The sequence below is a fragment of the Crocuta crocuta genome, unplaced genomic scaffold (assembly GCF_008692635.1).
Source record: "Crocuta crocuta isolate KB4526 unplaced genomic scaffold, BGI_CrCroc_1.0 scaffold45, whole genome shotgun sequence".
Taxonomy (NCBI): Eukaryota; Metazoa; Chordata; class Mammalia; order Carnivora; family Hyaenidae; genus Crocuta; species Crocuta crocuta.
Window position 1 is genome coordinate 4,202,311 of NW_027530544.1, and position 20,499 is coordinate 4,222,809.

General features: G+C 39.1%; 1 protein-coding gene across 2 annotated transcripts in view; it reads right to left on the minus strand.

The window, feature by feature from the left end:
• The window catches only part of LMLN (leishmanolysin like peptidase), a 79,120-nt gene extending 63,395 nt beyond the window's left edge, over positions 1–15,725 (minus strand). The window contains exons 1-3 of one of the 2 annotated variants that reach the window (XM_077767641.1): positions 15,451–15,723; positions 1,820–1,917; positions 33–63 (exon numbers count right to left, since the gene is read on the minus strand). In XM_077767641.1, coding sequence (XP_077623767.1) covers positions 33–63; positions 1,820–1,917; positions 15,451–15,666 — 345 coding nt within the window. In that variant the 5' untranslated portion in view covers positions 15,667–15,723. Of the gene's footprint in view, positions 1–32; positions 64–1,819; positions 1,918–15,450 lie in introns of both variants that reach the window. The other variant, XM_077767642.1, reaches the window with a different exon arrangement.
• Between the last annotated feature and the right edge of the window lie 4,774 nt (positions 15,726–20,499).

The following is a 20,499-nucleotide window of genomic DNA, read 5'->3' on the forward strand; positions in this document are numbered from 1 at the left end:
TCAAATTCAAGCCATGAGTATTTATTACATACCTTTACAAGGTATCTCTTCTCAGGGAGCAACCTGAAAATGAAGACATAAAAAATTAAGAATTGCCATGCTAGGACACAGCACTATCTCATTTGTTTAGACTATATCTGGCAGGAGCCCCAAGGAATGCTTTGTGGAAGGATCTAGTATCAGTCCCCCCAATCTCAACTTACCTCAGTAAGAATTTGGGTTAACTTTGGACCAAAGCACAATACTAGGCATGATCATGTTATCTTATTCATTTGGGAAATTAAGGATAAGGAAAGACATCAATTACTCCTAATAGCTCTTCATACACTCTTACAGAATCAAAACTTATCTGTTTTCTGGATTGCTCTTACGCTAGATGAAAAATTACACTCTCATTCCTCTGGCTAATAATTTTGTAAATGTTTTCAATGCATATAGCAGTTCTTCCTTTTACTTTTCCACCAAGTACTCATTGAGGAGGTGCCTTTTTTTTTAAAAAATTATTTTTTAATTCACATCCAAGTTAGTTAGCACATAGTGCAACAACGATTTCAGGAGTAGATTCCTGGGGCGCCTGGGTGGCTTAGTCGGTTAAGCGTCCGACTTTCGCTTAGGTCGTGATCTCGCGGTTCGTGGGTTCGGGCCCCGCGTCGGGCTCTGTGCTGACTGCCAGCTCGGAGCCTGGAGCCTGTTTCAGTCTGTGACTCCCTCTCTCTCTGACCCTCCCCTGCTCACACTGTCTCTCTCTCTCTCCTAGAAATAAATAAAAACATTAAAAAAAAATTTAAAAAAAAAGGAGTAGATTCCTAATGCCCCTTACCCATTCAGCCCATCCCCTCTCCCTCAACCCCTCCAACAACCCTCTGTTTGTTCTCTATATGTAAGAGTCTCTTATGTTTTGTCCCCCTCCCTGCTTTTATATTATTTTTGCTTACCTTCCCTTATGTTTATCTGTTTTGTATCTTAAAGTCCTCATATGAGTGAAGTCATATGATATTTGTCTTTCTCTAACTAATTTCACTTAGCATAATACCCTCTAGTTCCATCCATGTAGTTGCAAATGGCAAGATTTCATTCTTTTTTGATTGCCAAGTAGTACTCCATTGTGTGTATGCATGTATATATATATATACACACACCCCACATCTTCTTTATCCATTTACCTGTTGATGTACATTTGGGCTCTTTCCATACTTTAGCTATTGTCGATAGCACTGCTATAAACATTGGGTGCATGTGTCCCTTCCAAACAGCACACCTGTATCACTTGGATAAATACCTAGTAGTACAATTGGTGAGTCATAGGGTAGTTCTATTTTTAATTTTTTGAGGAAAAGGAGGTGTCTTCTAGGTGTGTTACTGACCATATCCAAGTAGATCCACATTTTATCTGTTTAAATTATTCATAATGTATAGATTTTAATCATATCCCATGGCTTTTATCTTTTCAGACTAAAAAGTATTTTCAGCTTAATTCCATCTTGAAGATACATTAGCTCATAGCTGCATCTATGAATCTTCAGGTAACAGATGAAAATATCTTTACTAGTTTGATTCTTAATTAAAAAAAATTTTTTAATGTTTATTTATTTTTGAGAGAGAGAGTAGAGACAGAATGTGAACAGGGCAGGGTGAGAGAGACACACACAGAATCTGAAACAGGGTCCAGGTTCCGAGTTATCAGCACAGAGCCCAATGCAGGGCTCGAACCCATGAACTGTGAGATTGAGATCTGAGCCGAAGTCAGATGGTTAATTGACTGAGCCACTCAGGTGCCCCTTATTCTTAATTTTAAAAGACAAAATAATGGCATACTTACTCATCAATACTTTTATCATAGACAGTCTTGATTCTTAAATGTTCATCAACATCTCTTTTTACAACATGATTTGCCTTAAGATGAACCTTATTTATGACCTGAAAAAAGAACATATTTGAAAACATTTTTAAAGGGACTGTATAGATTAGCCAATTGAGATTTTCACTTAAAATTAATGAACTAAATTTCGAGTGTAATACCTAGAAAAAAAATAAAAGAATAAACGAAGAGATATTTCATGTTCATGGATCGGAAGAATCAATAATGTCAGGATCTCAGGTCTTCCCAACTTGATCTATGGATTCAATGCAATCCAAATCAGAATCTGAGCAAGTTATATTGTGGAAATCAACAATCTGATTCTAAAGTTTATGTGGAGAGGCATATGACCCAGAATGACCAACACAATGTTGAAGGAAAAGAACAAAGCTGGAAGACTGATACTATCGGACTTAAAGATTTACTATAAAGCTGCAGTAATCAAGATGTGTGGTACTGACAAAAGGGAAGGCAAATATTTACTGTATTATTTAATATAGCCAAAATATGGCACACTGGCACAGGAGCAGATCGATACTGGTTGGTGGGCCCCAGAGGGAACATGGCATTCTTGGCAGTGTGCTTGGTGTTACTCCTCTTGGCCAGGGACTTAGCAGCCTCTATGGACTCTTTTGACTCTTTTGAATTCTGGCCAACCTTCAGAATTCAGAATACGAAACTGCAATCAGTATAAATTACCAAGATGTCTCAGTGACTTTAGCCCTGTGTATAGAAGCAACATGTCCACTTATCCCAAAGAGTGTAGTCTGTGCATGAATATCAGGGAAGATGGTCATGATATTGAAATAATCCAGATGGATCAATATCCGTGATATTGAAATAATCCAGATGAAATAATCTTGTTGATGGAGCAGTTTATGGAAGAGAACTTAGAGAAACCACCTTCAAGAGTATGCTAGTAGAATTCCATTTTCCCTTTTTCTCTTTCCTGTGTTCCTTTGCATGGGATTTATTAGCCCGTATTTTCTGAGAAGAGACATGGAAGACAGCTACATGCAGTGTCTAATAATTAAAGCAAACACACAAAAAAAACCTTGTTTCTTACCTTTGTTCCTTGAGTTAAGCTTATTGCTCAGGTGACTTGTGCATTGTTTTATTTAACTGGAATAAAATCAGCATTGTGTTCAAGTAAAAAAAAAAAAAAATACCCATGATATGGAAGCAGCCCAAGTGTCCACCAACAGATGAATGGATAAATAAGATGTGGTATTACACAGTGGAATATTATTCAGTCATAAAAAAAGAATGAAATCTTGCCATGCCATTCAAACAACATCGAGAGACCTAGAGGGTATTATGCTAAGTAAATTAGACAGAGAAAGACAACATGATTTTACTTATATGTGGAGTCTAAAAAAAATCAAGACAAAACAAAAAACCAAACAAATAAAAAACAAAAGCAAACTCATAAATACAGAGAATTGGTAGTTGCCAGAGAGGGAGATGGGCAAAACAGGTGAAGGGGATAAAGAAATACAAAGTTCCAGTTATAAAATATACAAGTCACAGGAATAAAAAGCACAGCACAGGAAACAGTCAATAATATCATAGTAACATTGTATTGTGACAGTAACAACACTTATTGTGAGCATTTTGTAATGTATATAATTGTCAAGTCACTATGTTGTATACCTAAAACTAATATTATACACCAACTGTCTTTGAATTTAAAAAATTTTTAAAGGAAAAAAATAAATCAATAGATCAACGGAACAGAAAAGAAAGCCCACAAACAGGCCTACATAAGTAAAGCCAATTGATCTTTGACAAAGGAGCAAAGGTAATACAATGGAGCAAAGACAGTCTTTTCAACAAATGGTACTGAACAACTAGACATCCACATTAAAAAAAAAAAAAAAAGAATCTGGGGGACCTGGATGGCCCAGTTGTTAAGCGTCCAACTCTTGATTTCAGTTTGGGTCATGATCTCCTGATTGGTGAGATCCAGCCCTGCATCAGGCTACATGCTGATGGCACAGAGCATATTTGGGATTCTCACTCTCCCTCTGTCTCTGCTCTTCCTCTGCATATGCAATGCACTTTCTCTCTCAAAAATAAAAATTAAGAAAAAGAAGAAGAATCTAGAGACAGACCTTATATCCTTCACAAAAATTAATTCAAAATGAATTAGACACCCAGATGTAAAATGCAAAACTATAAGGGTGCCTGGCTGGTTCAGTTGGTGGAGCATATGACTCTTGATCACAGTGTTTTAAGTTCAAGTCCTACGTTGGGTACAGATATTTCTTAAAAATAAAATCTTTATTAAAAAATAAAATGCAGGGGTGCCTGGGTGGCTCAGTCAGTTGAGCATCCGACTTCGGCTCAGGTCATGATCTCACAATCCATGAGTTTGAGCCCTGCGTCAGGCTCTGTGCTGACAACTCAGAGCCTGGAGCCTGCTTCAGATTCTGTATCTCCCTCCCTCTCTGACCCTCCCCTGCTCATGCTCTGTCTCTGTCTCTCTCAAAAGTAAATAAACATTTAAAAAAAAATTAAAATACAAAAGTATAAAACTGTTAGAAGATATCATAAGAGAAAACACAGACAACCTTGGGTTTGGCAATGGCTTTTTAGATATAACACTAAAGGAATGATCCAAGAAAGAAAATAACTGATATATTCAACTTTATTAAAATTAAAATCTTATACTCTATGAAAGGTAACATAGGAATAAGCAGACAAGCCACAGACTGGGAGAAAATATTTGCAAGACACATCTGATAAATGACTATTACACAAAATATACAAAGAAGTCTTAAAACTCAACATTAAGAAAATGTACAGCTCAGGGGCGCCTGGGTGGCTTAGTCGGTTAAGCGTCCGACTTTCGCTTAGGTCATGATCTCACGGNTAAGTCAGTAGAGCAGAGCACATGACTCTTGACCTCAGGGTCATGAGTTTGAGCCCCACACTGGGCATAGAGATTACTAATACGCAGAAGATCTGAACAGACATTTCAGAAAAGATATACAGATGGCAAACATGCATATGAAAAGATGCTCCATATTATGTCATCAGGGAAATGCAAATTAAAACAACAATGAAACACTACTGCACATCTATTAGAATGACCACAGAGCAACCTCAAATGCTGACAAGGATGTGGAGCAACAGGAACTCTCTCATTCATTATTGGTGGGAATGCAAAATGGTACAGCCAATTTGGAAGACAGTTTGGCTGTTTCTTATAAAATGAAACACTCTTACTTGTACTTCATTACAACTGAACAACTGAGCTCTTTGGTATTTATTCAAATGAGATAAAAGCTATGTACAAAGATGTCTGTACACAGAAAACCTACACACAGATTTTTAAAAATATTTATTTTTGAGAGGGCACAAGTGGGGAAAGGGCAGAGAGAGGGGAACAGAGGATCTGAAACAGGCTCTGCACTGACAGGCTGACAGCAGCCAGCCTGATGTGGGGCTCGAGCTCACAAACCACAAGATCATGACCTGAGCCGAAGTTAGATGTTCCACCAACTGAGACACTCAGGTGCCCCTGTACACAAATTTTTATAGCAGCTTTATTCATAACTGCTACCACTTAGAAGTAGCCAAAATGGGGGCACCTGGGTGGCTCAGTCGGTTGAGCTCAGGTCATGATCTCACAGTTCATGGGTTTGAGCCCTGCATCGGGCTCTGTGCTGACAGCCAGCTCAGAGCCTGGAGCCTGCTTTGGATTCTGTCTCTCCCTCTCTCTCTGACCCTCCCCTGCTCATGCTGTCTCTCTCTCTCTCTTTTCAGAAAAAAAAAAAAAAAAAACATTAAAAAAAAAAGAAGTAGCCAAAATGTCCCTCAGTATGCTAACAGATAAACTGGTACATCCAAATGATGGAATATTATCTAGAGCTAAAAAGATGAAACATTAAGCTATGAAAAGACACGGAGAAACCTTATCATACTAAGTGAAAGAAGCCAATCTGAAAAAGTGACATACTATATGATTCCAACTATATGACATTCTGAAAAGGGGAAAACTATGGACACAGTAAAAGGATCAGCATTTGCCAGGGGTAGGGGTGGGAAGAGAGATGAATAGATAAAGCACAGATTTTTAGTACAGTATAAATACCCTGTAGAATACTATAATAATGGGTACATTCCTTATACATTTGTCCAAATCCACGGAATGTACCTCATCAAGAGTGAATCATAATGTGAACTATAAATTCTCAGTGATTATAATGTGCCAATATAGGTTCATCAATTGTAACAAAAGTACCACTCTAGTTAGGGATGTTGGTAATGGAGGAGTCTATGCATGTGAGGCGGAACAGGTATTTGGGAAATCTCTGTACCTTCTTAGCAGTTCTGCAATAAAATGAAATTTGCTATAAAAAGTAGTATTTAATGAAAAAAAAAGAAAAAAGGGAAACTAGAGACAACGGAATAAAGAGTTAAGTCCATATCTAGTGAGACTACCCTTCTAAAATAAAGAAGATATATATATATTTCAGATAAATAAAAATTAGGAGAATTTACTACCAGCACTACATTCATTTCCTGTACTACAGAAAATTCTGAAGGAAGTTCTTCATGGTCATGGAAATGACACTAGACAGTATCTTGGATCTGGTATTAGTTCAGGCTGTTATAACAGAATACCATAAACCAGGTGATGGTATAAATATCAGAAATATATTTCTCAGTTTTGGAGACTAGTAAGTCCAAGACCAAAGTGTATAAAGATTGGGTATCTGGTGAGGGCCCCCTTCTTGTTTCATAAGGCCATATTTTTTCTGTGTCCTACGGCACAAGGGGCAAAGGAGCTCTCTGGGGTCTCTTTCACAATAGTATTAACTCCATTCATTATGACTCTGCTCCCATGATCTAATCACCTACCAAAGATCCCACTTCCAAATAATCACTTTAGAAGTTAGGATTTCAACGTATAAATTTTGGAGGGGACATAAACATTGCCTCTTTTGCTGTTCTGGGAACCTGAATAGTAATCAGTTACCTACACTGATATAAAATTTCCCTAAATGATAAGGCAGGCTCATCATGCCTGAAGTATTAATAGAAACAATATAGTTTATGCTAAACAGCTATTTACTCCTCAGAGTCTGGAATTTTAGTGACTAAAATTGTGCCTACATAACCAATCTCATATAAAACTCCTGGACTCCTGGGGTTAGATGAACTTCCCTGTTAGACAACATTTTGTGTTTATTGCTACAAGTTACCGCTAAAGGAATTACGAATGTCCTATATGACTCCTCTAGGAGAGACCTCTTACAAGCTTGTGCCTGGTTTCCTCCAGTCTTTGCTCCATGAGCCTTTTTGCTGATTATGCTTTGCATCCTTTCACTGCAATAAATCTTAGCTGTAAGTACAACTATATGCTGAGTCCTGTGAGTCCTCTACCAAATCACTAAATCTTGAGGTGGTCTTAGAGACTCTCAACACAATCATATACACACTTCTTTTATCTTTCTTTCAAGACATTAACTCCTTAAAGCTAAAATTATAAAATTTCAATTGAGATGTTTCTGATATACACAGAGGTAATATATATTACAACAATAGTAAAATGGTGGAATCTAACACAGAAAACAAATGAATAAACATACCAAGAGCAGAATCAGACACAGAAATACAGAACACAAACTGATGGTTGCCAGAGGGAAAGTGTGTGAAGGGACTGGCAAAATGGATGAAGGGGAGTAGAAAATACAGGTTTCCAGTTATGGAATCTATAAGTCAGAGGAATAAAAGGTACAGCAGAGGAAATACAGTCAGTGGTATTCTGCTAGTGTTGTATGGGGACAGATGGTAGCCACGCTTGTGGTGAGCTTAGCATAAGGTATAAACTTGCTGAATAACACCTGAAACTAATGTAACATTGTGTGTCAACTATCTATACTTAAATTAAAAGGGGCCATCTGGCTGACTCAGTTGGTAGAGTATGTGATTCTTTTTTTTGTTTTTTTAAAAATTTATTTTAAAATTTAAATCCAAGTCAGTTAACATGTAGTGTAATAATGATTTCAGGGAGCATGCAATTCTTTATCACAGGGTTTTGAGTTCAAGTCCCACGATGAGTACAGGGATTACTTAAAAACCTTGGGGGACCTGGGTGGCTCAGTCAAAGTGTCTGACTTTGGCTCAGGTTCTCACAGTTTGTGGGTTCAAGCCCTGCATCAGGCTCTGTGCTGAATGCTTGCTCAGAACCTGGAGCCTGCTTCAGTTTCTGTGTCTCCCTTCTCTGCCCCTTTCCCTCTCGTGCTCTGTCTTACTCTGCTTCTCAAAAATAAATAAATGTAAAAAAATTTTTTTCAATAAAAATCTTTAAAAAAATAGCAAATGACCAGGCTGTAAATGAAACTAGTGTTGAAAAGTTCCTATATTAACATGAATATTAACTTTAAGAAGATGTCATAAATACAAGATACATATTGCACTCATTAGCACAAATACTCAAAAATATATCACGTTTTATTATAGGTTAATTATACCTCAATTTAAAAAGTAAAGCAAAGTGGGGCACCTGGCTCAGTTGGTTGAGCATCTGACTCCTGATTTCGGCTCAGGTCATGATCTCATGGGTTCAGGGGATCGAGCCCCACATCAGCTCTGCACTGATAGCATGGAGCTTGCTTGGGATTCTCTCTCTCTACCTCCTCCTCCTTCCCCACTCACATGCTCTCTCTCTCTCTCTCCCCCCTCATTGCCCACTCACATACACACAGACTCTCTCTCTCAAAATAAATAAACATTAAAAAATAAAAAGTAATACAAAGAGATATAGCTAAAAAGTCAACAGAAGAATCAAAATAGAATACTAAAGGAAAAACAGGAAACAAAAAAGTGAAACAAAGAGAAAACAAATAGCTAAACTGTAGACCCAAATCCAACCATGTCAATAATCACATTAAACGTAAATAGACTGAACATTCCCATTAAAAAGCAGAGATTGTCAGACTAAATAACAGCGCAAGATCCAACTATTTGCTATTTGTAAAAAAAAACCATTTTAACTATAAAAACATAAAGGAATTGAAAGTATAAGAATGGAAAAAGGCATATTATGTAAACATTAATAAAAAGCCAGGGTGGCTATATTAGTATTAGGCAAAGTATATTTCAAATAAGGTTTCCTTTTATTAATTTTTTACACCATGTAGAGATTCCTGGAGAGTGGAATGCTCTGATACTGTAGAAACTCCTCCTCCTTTCTCCATACCTTATATATAATATAATAAACCAGTAATCCAGTAGTAAATTTTTTTTCTGAGTTCCATGAGCTACTGGAGCAAATTAATCAACACAAGGAGAGGGTTGTTGGAACCTCCAAACTACAGTCATTGGTCAGAAGCTAAGATGACAACCTAGATTTATGATTGGTGTCTGAAATGGTGGGTTGAGGGGCCAGGCTTGTTAAATGGACCCTTAACCTGTGGAATCTGATGTTATCACAGGGTATAAGGTATCAGAATTGAGTTTCAGCTTGTGTAGGAAAGTTTCTTGGTAGTGTGTGGAAAAACCAACACACATTGGAATTAGTACCAGAACCTTTTACATTTAAAATATCAAAAGAAAACATTTTAAAAAGCTTATGTCCATTAATTTGCCAACTTCAGTGGAATGAAATTCTTTGAAAGATGTAACTTAATCAAAACACAATCAAGAAGAAATAACCTGAACAGACCATCATCTATTACAGAAAATAAGTTCATAGTTTACAACTCTTCTCCAATAAAGAAAACTCCAGTGGTGCCTGGATGGCTCAGTCAGTTAGGCATCTGACTCCTGATTTTGGCTCAGGTCATGATCTTATGGTTCATGAGATCAAGACCCATGTCAAGCTCTGCGCTAACAGTGCAAAACCTGCTTGGGATTTTCTCTCTCTCTCTCTCTCTGCCCTCCCCTTCTCTCTCTCTCTCTCTCAAAATAAATAAATAAACCTGAAAGAAAGAGAGAAAGAAAAAATAAAATTCCAGGCTGAGATGGCTTCATTAATGAATTCTACACATTTAAGGTAGAAACAATACTGATTATATGCAAACTCTTCCTTAAAACCGAAGGGGAAGGAATGTTCCCAACTCATTCTATGATACCAGCATTACCCTAATAGCAAACCCAACAAAGTTGGGTTTCTTTCTTCAAAGTTACTGAAGAAAAAAACCCACTCGGGGCGCCTGGGTGGCTTAGTCGGTTAAGCATCCGACTTCGCTCAGGTCATGATCTCGCGGTTCGTGGGTTCGAGCCCCACGTCGGGCTCTGTGCTGACAGCTCGGAGCCTGGACCCTATTTCAGAGTCTGTGACTCCCTCTCTCTCTGACCCTCTCCTGCTCACGCTGTCTCTCTCTCTCTCCTAGAAATAAATAAAACATTAAAAAACTTAAAAAAAAAACCCACAAAACCTACAGACCAATATCCTTCATGAACATATAGGCAAAATCATCAACAAATATTAGCAAGTCAAATGCAACAAAATGTAAAAAAGGAAATACATCATAACCAACTGGGGTTTTAATCTAAGGTGTGCAATGCTAGTTTATCATTTAAAAAATATATCAATGTAATTCACAATATCAATAAAGAAGAAAAGCCACATGATTATATTAATTGACGCAGAAAAGACATTTAATAAAATTCAACACCCACCCATGATAAAAACTAGGAATAGAAGATAATTTTCTCAACCTGCTAAATCACATCTACAAAAAATCTACAATATTCTTTTTCTCTTAAGGGCTCTTTTTTTTTTTTTTTTTAAGATTTTATCTTTTTAAAATCTCTACACCCAACACAGGACTCAAATTCACAATCAGGAGTTGCATGCTCTACCAACTGAGCCAGCCAGATGCCCCAGGGATTAACTACAAATGGGGATAATGGTTCCTTTTAAAGGTGATGGAAATATTCTAAAACTGGATTGTGCTGATAGCTGCACAATTCTGTAAATGTATTTAAAATCATTAAATTGAACATTTAAGTGGATGAATTTTACAGTATATGAATTACACNTAACCGACTAAGCCACCCAGGCGCCCCTATTATTATTATTTTAAATAGGCTCCATGCCCAATGTGGGGCTCGAACTCACAGTTCTGAGACCAAGAGTCACATGCTCCACTGACTAAGCCAGCCAGGTGCCTCTATACAAACTCTTTTAGAAAATACAAGAAGATGGAACATTTCACAACTAATTATGTGAGGCCAGTATAGCTGATATCAAAAACAGAAAAAACTTCACTAAAAAAAAAAATTGTAAACCAACATTATTCATAAACATAGATGCAAAATATTTAACAATCTATTAGCAAATTGAATTCAGAGGTATATAAAAAAGGATAATATATCATGACCAAATAGGGTCTATCACAAAAATGCAACTGCTATTATATACAATTTACTATCAGTAATACATTGTATATAACTGCATTTGTGTAAACTAAGTTCTAGAAGAGGCACAATGAAAATGTGAAAAAACAATGAAAAAAAATAATTGCCTAGGATGGATGGGAGAGACTGACTGGCATGAGATAGGAGGGAACTTTCTGGAAACACGGAAATGTTCTATATTGTGGGGTTTTAAGTTTTATGTGGATATACATGATTGCATTTATTGCATTTCAATATATGTGAATTTTATCAAAACTCTTTTTGGGGACTTTGGATGGCACAGTAGGTAGAGTGTGTGACTCTTGATCTGGGGTCATGAGTTTGAGCCCCACATTACCCATAGAGATGACTTAAAAATAAATAAACAAATAAACAGGGGCACCTGGGTGGCTCAGTTGGTTGCATCCAACTCCTGATATGAGTTCAGGACATGATCCCAAGTAGGGCTCCACACTGAGCGTGGAACTTGCTTAGGATTCTCTCTCTCTCTCTCTCTCTCTCACTCACTCTCCCTCTGTCCCTCTTCTCCACTCACACTCTCTCTAAAATAAAAAATAAAAAAAAAAAACACAAAGTTAAAAAAAAAATTCTTTTTGTTTATTTAGTTTTGAGAGAGACAGAGAGACAGAGCACAAGTAGAGGAGGTGCAGAGGGAGAGGGAGACACAGAATCCGAATCCGAAGCAGGCTTCTGGCTCTGAGATGTCAGCACAGAGCCTGACGTGCGGCTCAAACCCACAAACTGCAAGATATGACCAGAGCCAAAGTTGGATGCTCAACTGACTGAGCCACCTAGGTGCCCAAACAACAACAAACTTTTAAAACTAACAATAACAAGGGGCGCCTGGGTGGCTTAGTCGGTTAAGCGTCCGACTTTTGCTTGGGTCATGATCTCGCGGTTCGTGGGTTCGAGCCCCGCGTCGGGCTCTGTGCTGACTGCCAGCTCAGAGCCTGGAGCCTGTTTCAGAGTCTGTGATTGCCTCTCTCTCTCTGACCCTCCCCTACTCACACTGTCTCACTCTTTCTCCTAGAAATAAATAAAACATAAAAAAAATTAAAAAATAAAAGTAACAACAAGTAAAAGGATGAGGAATGGGTGGAAGTATATGAAATAAGAATGAGAGAATAATGGTAAGTGTTAAAGCTGGGTGATGAGTCAATGGAAGTTCATTACACTATTACACTTTTTTGTTTTAATTTACATAATAATAAAAACCCAGAACTTAGAGGTTTTAGTTGAAAACAAGTTAAACGTGGGGCGACTGGGTGGCTCAGTCGCTTTAGTGTCTGAATTCAGCTCAAGTCATGATCTTATGGTCTGTGGGTTCAAATTCCATGTTGGGCTCTGTGCTGACAGCTCAGAGCTTGGAGCCTGCTTTGGATTCTGCATCTCCCTCTCTCTCTGCCCCTCCCCTGCTCACTCAAGTAAACATTAAAAAAAATGTTAAAGAAAAGTTAAAGGTGTCAAAAAAATTTTTTTAATGTTTTTTATTTATTTCTAGGAGAGAGAGAGAGAGAGAGAGTGAGCAGGGGAGGGGCAGAGAGAGAGGGAGTCACAGAAGAAAAGAGGCTCCAGGCTCTGAGCTGGCAGTGAGCACAGAGCCCGACGCGGGGCTCGAACCCACAAACCACAAGATCATGACCTAAGCGAAAGTCGGACGCTCAACCAACTAAGCCACCCAGGCGCCCCGTGTCAAAAAAAATTTTATTTAATAGGCTCTACACCCAACATGGGGCTTGAGCTCACAACCTGGAGAGCAACAGTCACATGCTCTACTGACTGAGCCAGTCAAATGCCCAGCCCTTTTTTTCCAAAATGTTTTGCACTTCCCACCACCATCAAAAAATGTTACAGAATTAACTTCAGCTTAACTTGACTTAACAGAGCTATAGTCACTAGTATGAATACAATGAATATACTTTATGTCTAGGTTAAAGCTAAGACAATGGTTAGGAGAACTTGCTATTACATACTCTATAGAAGAACTAGGAAAATATTTTAAGGATGAGAAATCTCAAAAATAACTTAATAGCTTATTTTTAATATCTGAAGCATTATCACTTTGAGTTTGTTTGGCCAAGATGCATAAATAGGAAGAGTGGGTGGAAGTTTCAGGAAGAGTTTTCAGCTCTATAAAAAGAACTTTAATACTGGTGATCTCCAAAAGGCAAGGGGCTGCCTCTGGAGATAACTTCCCTATCCACAGAGATGTTGAAATGTAAACTGTAGTTTTATACACTGGCAACAACCACTAGAAGAAACTATTTAGGTTCCCTCTAGTGAGGAAGTTTCTGCAGTTCTTTGAATGGCTTTCTCTTATTGTAATTTAAATTCAAAGAAAGAAGCATAGGACTTTGTAGGATTTTTTTTTAAAGAATTCATCAGAAGTGGGGGAATTGGGGTTATGTTTTTTAAGGGTACAAACTGGCAACTAGTTAAATAAATAAGTCCTGGAGGTCTTATATATAGCATAGTGATTACAGTCAACAATACTGTATTTATAAAGTTAAAAGTAGCTGAGAATACTAATACTAAAAAGTAAGTAAAATTCAGCCAAAATGCAGTGTCATGATAAAAGCTGGACTACAGCTACAAGCCCCAAACTTAATATTTTGACACGTATATGCACAAAAGTATATGCACAGTATGCACAAAACTTTTTGGAAATTACCACAAAAATGAGTCGTCTTAGATTTCTGGGCTGAAAATTTCTAGGTCAATCTTTCTTGATATAGTATTAAGACAAATTATAAAATCAATCACAACATGCCACTCTAACCTAAGTACTGTGTCTCCTTTCCTCAAAGAACACTGATTATTGTGGGCTAAGTACTATGGAGGAATCAAAGACACAAACCTTATCCAAAGGAACCTTACAATTTAACTACAAAGACAAGATTACAAAGAAATGCCTGAGAAATAAACCTTTCCCACAATGCGGTAGTCGGTTAAGTGCCAGAAGAGAGTACAGATAAGATATACTATGAAATGGAAAGAGCATTCTGCTGGAATGGTTTCAGTTGACTGCCTTCAAGGAAGGAACTTAAAACTAGGACTAAAAGAATGTATAGAGGGAGGAAAATGGAGTGTGAAGGAGGCAGGCACCTCCAGGGTAGGAGAACAGGGTAAAGAAAGCAATGTGTTAAAGGAACTTGAAAATAAACCTGAATTTTGTCTTCAGAGAACTCTCCAAATCCCCCCAAACGCCTTTAGCTCTCCTATCAACTTCTTCCCAAACCTTTGAATCAGTAGTTCCCCCAGTGTGGTCTTTGGACAAGTATCCTCATCAACCATCTGGGAACTTGAACTGCAAAGTCTGGATACCATCCCAGACCTAGTAAGTTAGAAAGTGGCGGAGTGGGACAGCATTCTGTGTTTTAACAAATCCTTCAGGTGATTCTGATGCACGATCAAACTGAAAACCATTGCTCCAGAACCTACCTATGTACAACTGTCCACATAGGAAAGCGATCATGTCCTTAGCGCCTAACTCGGCCACTTGGTGCAGGAAGGGAGTTAATAGTGTTAGAGTAGGCAGTTAGTTAGGCTCTAACAGGATGCCTGGAGGCCAGCAAAAAGGAAGTTATGCCCACTGTGAGGAAGTAAGAGCCCTGTCCTGGAAGTACTCTAAAACAAAACCAAAAGTGACCGCCATCTTGACAGCTGAGTGACCTAAGCTGACAGTAGTATCATTAGCATTGCGGTTTTGAGGGAACTCCGCCTCTGAAATCCGCGCGAGAGTTCCTTATGAGGTAAATAAGGCAAGAAAAAGGGCAAAACGCACATTCCTGAAGACCACCCTGCTTCCAAGAAATCTTCACTTCAAATAACGAATATTCCCTTTGTTAACTGTCAATAAAAGAGAGACGCAAAACCAGTGAGCTCAGCTATTCCTTGAGCGCACCCACTCCCGCATCTCAAGAGTGTACTTTCACTTTAATAAACTTTCCTGCTTGTACTGCTCATCTACTACGTTGTGTCAGTCTTTGAATTCTTTCTCCTGGCCAACCAAGGGCCTCCAGCGACATCTTTTGGAGGGGGTAGGTCAAGGCCTCAGGGCCCAAGGTCCATCTGGCAACAATAGTTCAGTCTCTGGCACAATTTATTTCGCTTTCTTTTCCAATACATCTTGTTCCAACAACTACCCGCTACATCTTTGCCTCCCGTGTTACTTTACCCTCACAGCGCGCGCTCCCGCCCCTCCGTCGCCCTACCTCAGTCTCAGAGGGGACGTGGTGCCGGCAAGGAGGGGAACTGTCCAAGGAGACAGGAATAGATATGGCGCTTGCCCAGAGGCCGCCCAAGAGCAGAACGCTTCGGACCCACAAAGAACTGCTCCAGCGCCACTGGCTAGGGCAGGGGCCTGAGTCCGGTGAGCCGGTTCCTCCACCCCACTCGGCCGCCATCTTCGGGCCGAGCGTCGTTACCATGGAGTACGTGACGTCTCGGCCCCATCTCTAGTCCCGCCCCTTGGGGCAAATGGTACAGTCGGCGGAAAGACGCTTTTTGATTGGTTAGCATCACCCGGCCAGTTCACCGCGAATAAGAACTTCATCACGCCAGTCGGACCCCAATGCGCGAAGCCGGCCAATAAATGCCGTTTAGCGGCCCACGTGTGATGGGCTGTGGGAAGACTAGTGGGTGTTGATAGTAAGGGGGTGTTGACATGAGCCCATTCTCTTCATTATTCTCGAGAAGACTGGCCTCCACTAGGTGCCAGGTAGCTTAATCTGCTGCAGAATCTTTACTGGTTAGCCCTCTTGTATAAAAAAAAAGGAATGGAATTTCCATTTTTATTTATCCTCAGCCACCAATTTTAGGCCCATTTCTTAAGTCATTTCTTGTAAAATCAATGAGTGCTCTACTATTCAACCTCATCCCTTAACTTCTATAAAAATCAGTAATTATGGGTATCTGGCTGGTTCAGCAGGTAGAGCATACTACTGAATCTCGGGGTCCTAAATTCAAGCCCCACATTGATGTGTAGTCTACTTAAAAACAAAACAAAAATTGCAACTGCATTTAACGCAGGAAGAGACTAGGTGGACCCTTACCATTAAGTAAACTCTACCTTTAAACTAGGCCATAACTATAAAAAATTGAAAATTGGGAGATTTTCTTGTGGTTCTTTTAACGATTAAAACTAGTAACTGGAAGCACTGAATTGGAACAGTCATTTAACAGGAACTGAATACTGTCAATTACTATGCTAAGAACTGTAGGAGTAGAAAAGAAAAACCGTAAGAATGTACAACTCATTTGTAATGATCATATACTCAAATTCAAGGGTGGGGTATTCTACCACTAATGGCTCATTACATAACATCTATCATGCCACAACTAGTGGAACTGGGATTCAAAACCAAATTAATCACATTCAGGACATGTGCTCTTTCTGCTACAAGATCACAAAGAAAAAAGTTTCTGGTTTTCAGTGTTCTGTTGGGGAGAGGCTGTTTCAGTGATCCAGCCAACAAAATGCTAGCCAATTTCATTTCTCTGAAACATGGGATTTCTTCAATGGGAACTTTGACTTGAGAACTATCTTTGCACTTAGCAAACCTCAATATGGGAACAGAAATACATAATGCACCCTCATTTACAAGTGCCATATTATTACTAAAGAGGATGAATTTGCATGCAAGGCTGTTTCATCACTTCCATTTACTCAGGTCATCCTAAGGATTCTCAGCCTTTTCTCTTTGCTCAAATGCCCACCCACCACTTGTTTACCCACCTCCATTACTCTGATCATCTATGCCACTCAGAATACCATATTCATTTAACTTAGGTGGCAGGCATTATGAGGTTTCCTCTCCTCCACATAAAGTACCATCTGCCTTTCTGGACATATTCATAGCAGAGTATCCTATAGCTTCCTCAAACTCATCATTTCCCCTCACAAAACCAATCTGGTTCCCCAACTTTATAAATGCACTATTACTCACCCAGCAACCAAAGCTAGCACGTTACCCATGAAGACTCCTGAACTAGTCTTTAAATTCTAAATCCTCAGGTACAATATACAAGACCTTGCATAAACTGGCATTTCCTAGGTTTCTACTCACTTTCCAATTCTTGCCCACAAGTTTACTTTCCTCAAATGCCTTCTGCTTTCAAAAAAATCTTCATGCCGATTTTTCCTGATACTTCCCCAAGCACTTCTTCCTCTACCCGGCCACCCCAAGAGTAACAAGTACATCTACTTAAATGCCAGAACAAAGTAGTTGGCTTTAGATTATGTTTTTCAGCAACTAAACCTCATTGGTTTAAGTCTGAGATAAGTATGTCCTGCCGTTTACCTGAGTTTCCAATGTCAATTTCCTTAGGATTCTAATAATCAAATTGTGACCATGAAATGCACTGCTTAGATTGTTAAGAAAACATGATTAACATTGGACCCAGACCGCTTCTGACCCATCCACATCTTGCCTTGAAGCCATTCTTCCATTATAAGGCCAAATGACACTGGCAATACAAACACAAGGCCATTTCTGTGAAACCTGGGTTCTTCCTTCCCAACAGTAACTTTGACTTGAGGATGGCTCCCACTGGACTAAGCACACCTTTATTACTGTATGTTACTAGTGCCTAATCCTTTCCTGGAACTTCTCCTTTAATCCTCCATTCTCACCCCACCACCACCCACTTGGCATACTAATTATTTTTTGGCATCTGCTTCTTAGAGAACTCAATACAATTAAAAACTGTAAAAGGGACTCCGTTTGACCAAGTTTCTTGTTGATATATTCAGTGGAATGTCAAAACAGTGGTTAATACAAGGACTAGCTAGCTGCTACTGCCAACAATCAAATTTCTACAGCCACTATACAGCCAAAGCAAACTGATGCCTTGGTCCAAACTTTTATTTCAACACATTCAGAGACAAAAAAAATCTGCAGAACTGCTTTAGTTTCCCTTTGTCTGAAACACGTTACCAAGGAAAGCTACACCACCTAGGCAGTAACGCCCCTGCCCCATAACCTGCCAAAAAGTACTTTTTCCTAAAGCATGTGTTGCTATTTTGAGATTTTTAACTTAAAACATTACTACCAGTCAAGTGTTATATACTGGAATACTTTGTCTAGTCATAGACATGAAGGTTATCTTATTCCTGCCTATACATACCATCAATATAATCTCCAAGTTCTCCCAAATACCATTTTTAAGCCACAAGTTTTCCAAGCAATCTATCTTGAACAAGTACATACATTAACAAGGTAATCTCAAGGCCATCAAAAATGATTTTAAGTTTCTTTTATGGACTTTCAATCTAATGAGGAAGACAGTTAGTTGTATGTAACAAACCCAGTACCAAAGTTGAAATAATCGGTTACGGGGAAGACTTATTGGTCCATTTTAATGTGGAAACCTAGAAAAGTGTCATCACATATATTTGTACTGGCTAATATTAGTGGATCCTGTCCTTCCTGGAATACGCTATCTCCATCTGTACAAAAGCTTTTCAGAGAACATGTGCTCTAGCACTTTAAACCTTCAAGATACTCCTTCTCAATGCCTCTAACTAAAGCTTACTTGTCCCCCTTCCCAACCATGTAAGGCCTTGTATGAAGATAAGCATATCCTATCTTCATTTAAACTTTCTTATTGTCTAAATCTCTGTAATTGCCATTACATAGAACTCCCTGGCTTCCTTGTACTCTGAAAATGGTAGGTAATTGCCACCATTTAAATATAGCAACCGAAGTGCAGAAAAAAAATTTTAAGCTATTTAACAAAAATACAAGAGAACAAATCTACACCTTTATTTATTTACTTTTCAGTTAGTTTAAATCCTTGAGGGGTACAGCATCTAGGAGAAAAAAAGAAAACACATCATCATTAGATGCATATAATATACAAATTTATAAATGTTATGAGTACAATATGGAAATCTCCTATTGTCCTATTACTCATCTCTAAAACGGATCCAATGACTTCTGTCCTAGTGGGAAGAGATCTAAGTCTTTTCTTTTTTGTATTTTTCTTAATGTTTATTTTTGAGAGAGATAAAGAGAGTGTGAGCCAAGGGAGGGGTAGAAAGAGAGGGAGACACAGAATCTGAAGCAGGCTCCAGACTGAGCTGTCAGCACAGAGCCTAACACAGGGCTCAAACTCAGGAACAATGAGATCATGACCTGAGCTGAAGTTGATGCTAAACTGACTGAGCCACCCAGGCACCCAGAGAACTAAGTTTTTATAGTGATCTAGATGAACACCCTTTGTACTGGGAGCACTGAAAAGCCGTTCAATTCTGCTTTTTTTTTTAAAAAAAAAGCTTATTTATTTTGAGAAACTATAAGTAGGGGAGGGGCAGAGAAACAGAATGAGAACCCCAAGTAGGCTCTGCACTGTTAGTGCAGATCCAATACAGGGATCAATTTGCAGGGCTTGAACTCATGAACCATGAGATTACAACCAAAGCCAAAGTCACTTAACCAACAAGTGAGCCACCCAGGTGTCCCCAATTTTGCTGCTTCTGGTAACAGATTAAAAACTTCGTGGTAAGAAATCTCAATGGCTCAGCAGAGTTGAAAAGTACTTTCTGCTGTTTCTCCCTCTCTCTGACCCTCCCCGACCCTCTCCTGCTCACGCTCTCTCCTAGAAATAAAAAAAAATATTTAAAAAAACAAAAAGAGGGGGGTGCGCCTACGTGGCTTAGTCGGTTGAGCGTCCGACTTTCGCTTAGGGCAAGATCTCGCAGTTCGTGGCTTCGAACCCCGCATTGCGCTCTGTGCTGACTGCCGGCTCAGAGCCTGGAGCCTGTTTCGGAGTCTATTTCTCCCTCTCTCTCTGAACCTCCCCTGCTCACGCTGCCTCTCTCTCTCTCCTAGAAATGAACATATTTAAAAAAAAAAAGAAAGTACTTTCTGACCCCCAAAATACTGACAGGTCTACTCAAAATGAACACTAAGGAAAACAGGAACTACTTTAGAAAACCAGAGCATCCAAGGGTGCTTGAGTGGCTCAGTTGGTTAAGTGTCAAACTCTTTCTTAGCTTCCATGATGGGCTCTGAATGGATAGCTCGGAGCCTGCTTGGGATTCTCCCATCTGTTTCTCCCCTGCTCACATTCGCTCTCTCAAAATGAAAAAGGTGGGGGGTGCCCAGGTGATTCAATCAGTTAAACATCTGACTCTTGGCTCAGGTCATGATTTCATGGTTCATGAATTTGAGCCTATGGGGCTTCAATGCTGACAGCTGGGAGACTGCTTGGGATTCTGTCTCTCCCTCTCTCTGCCCCTCCCCTGCTTGTGTTCTATT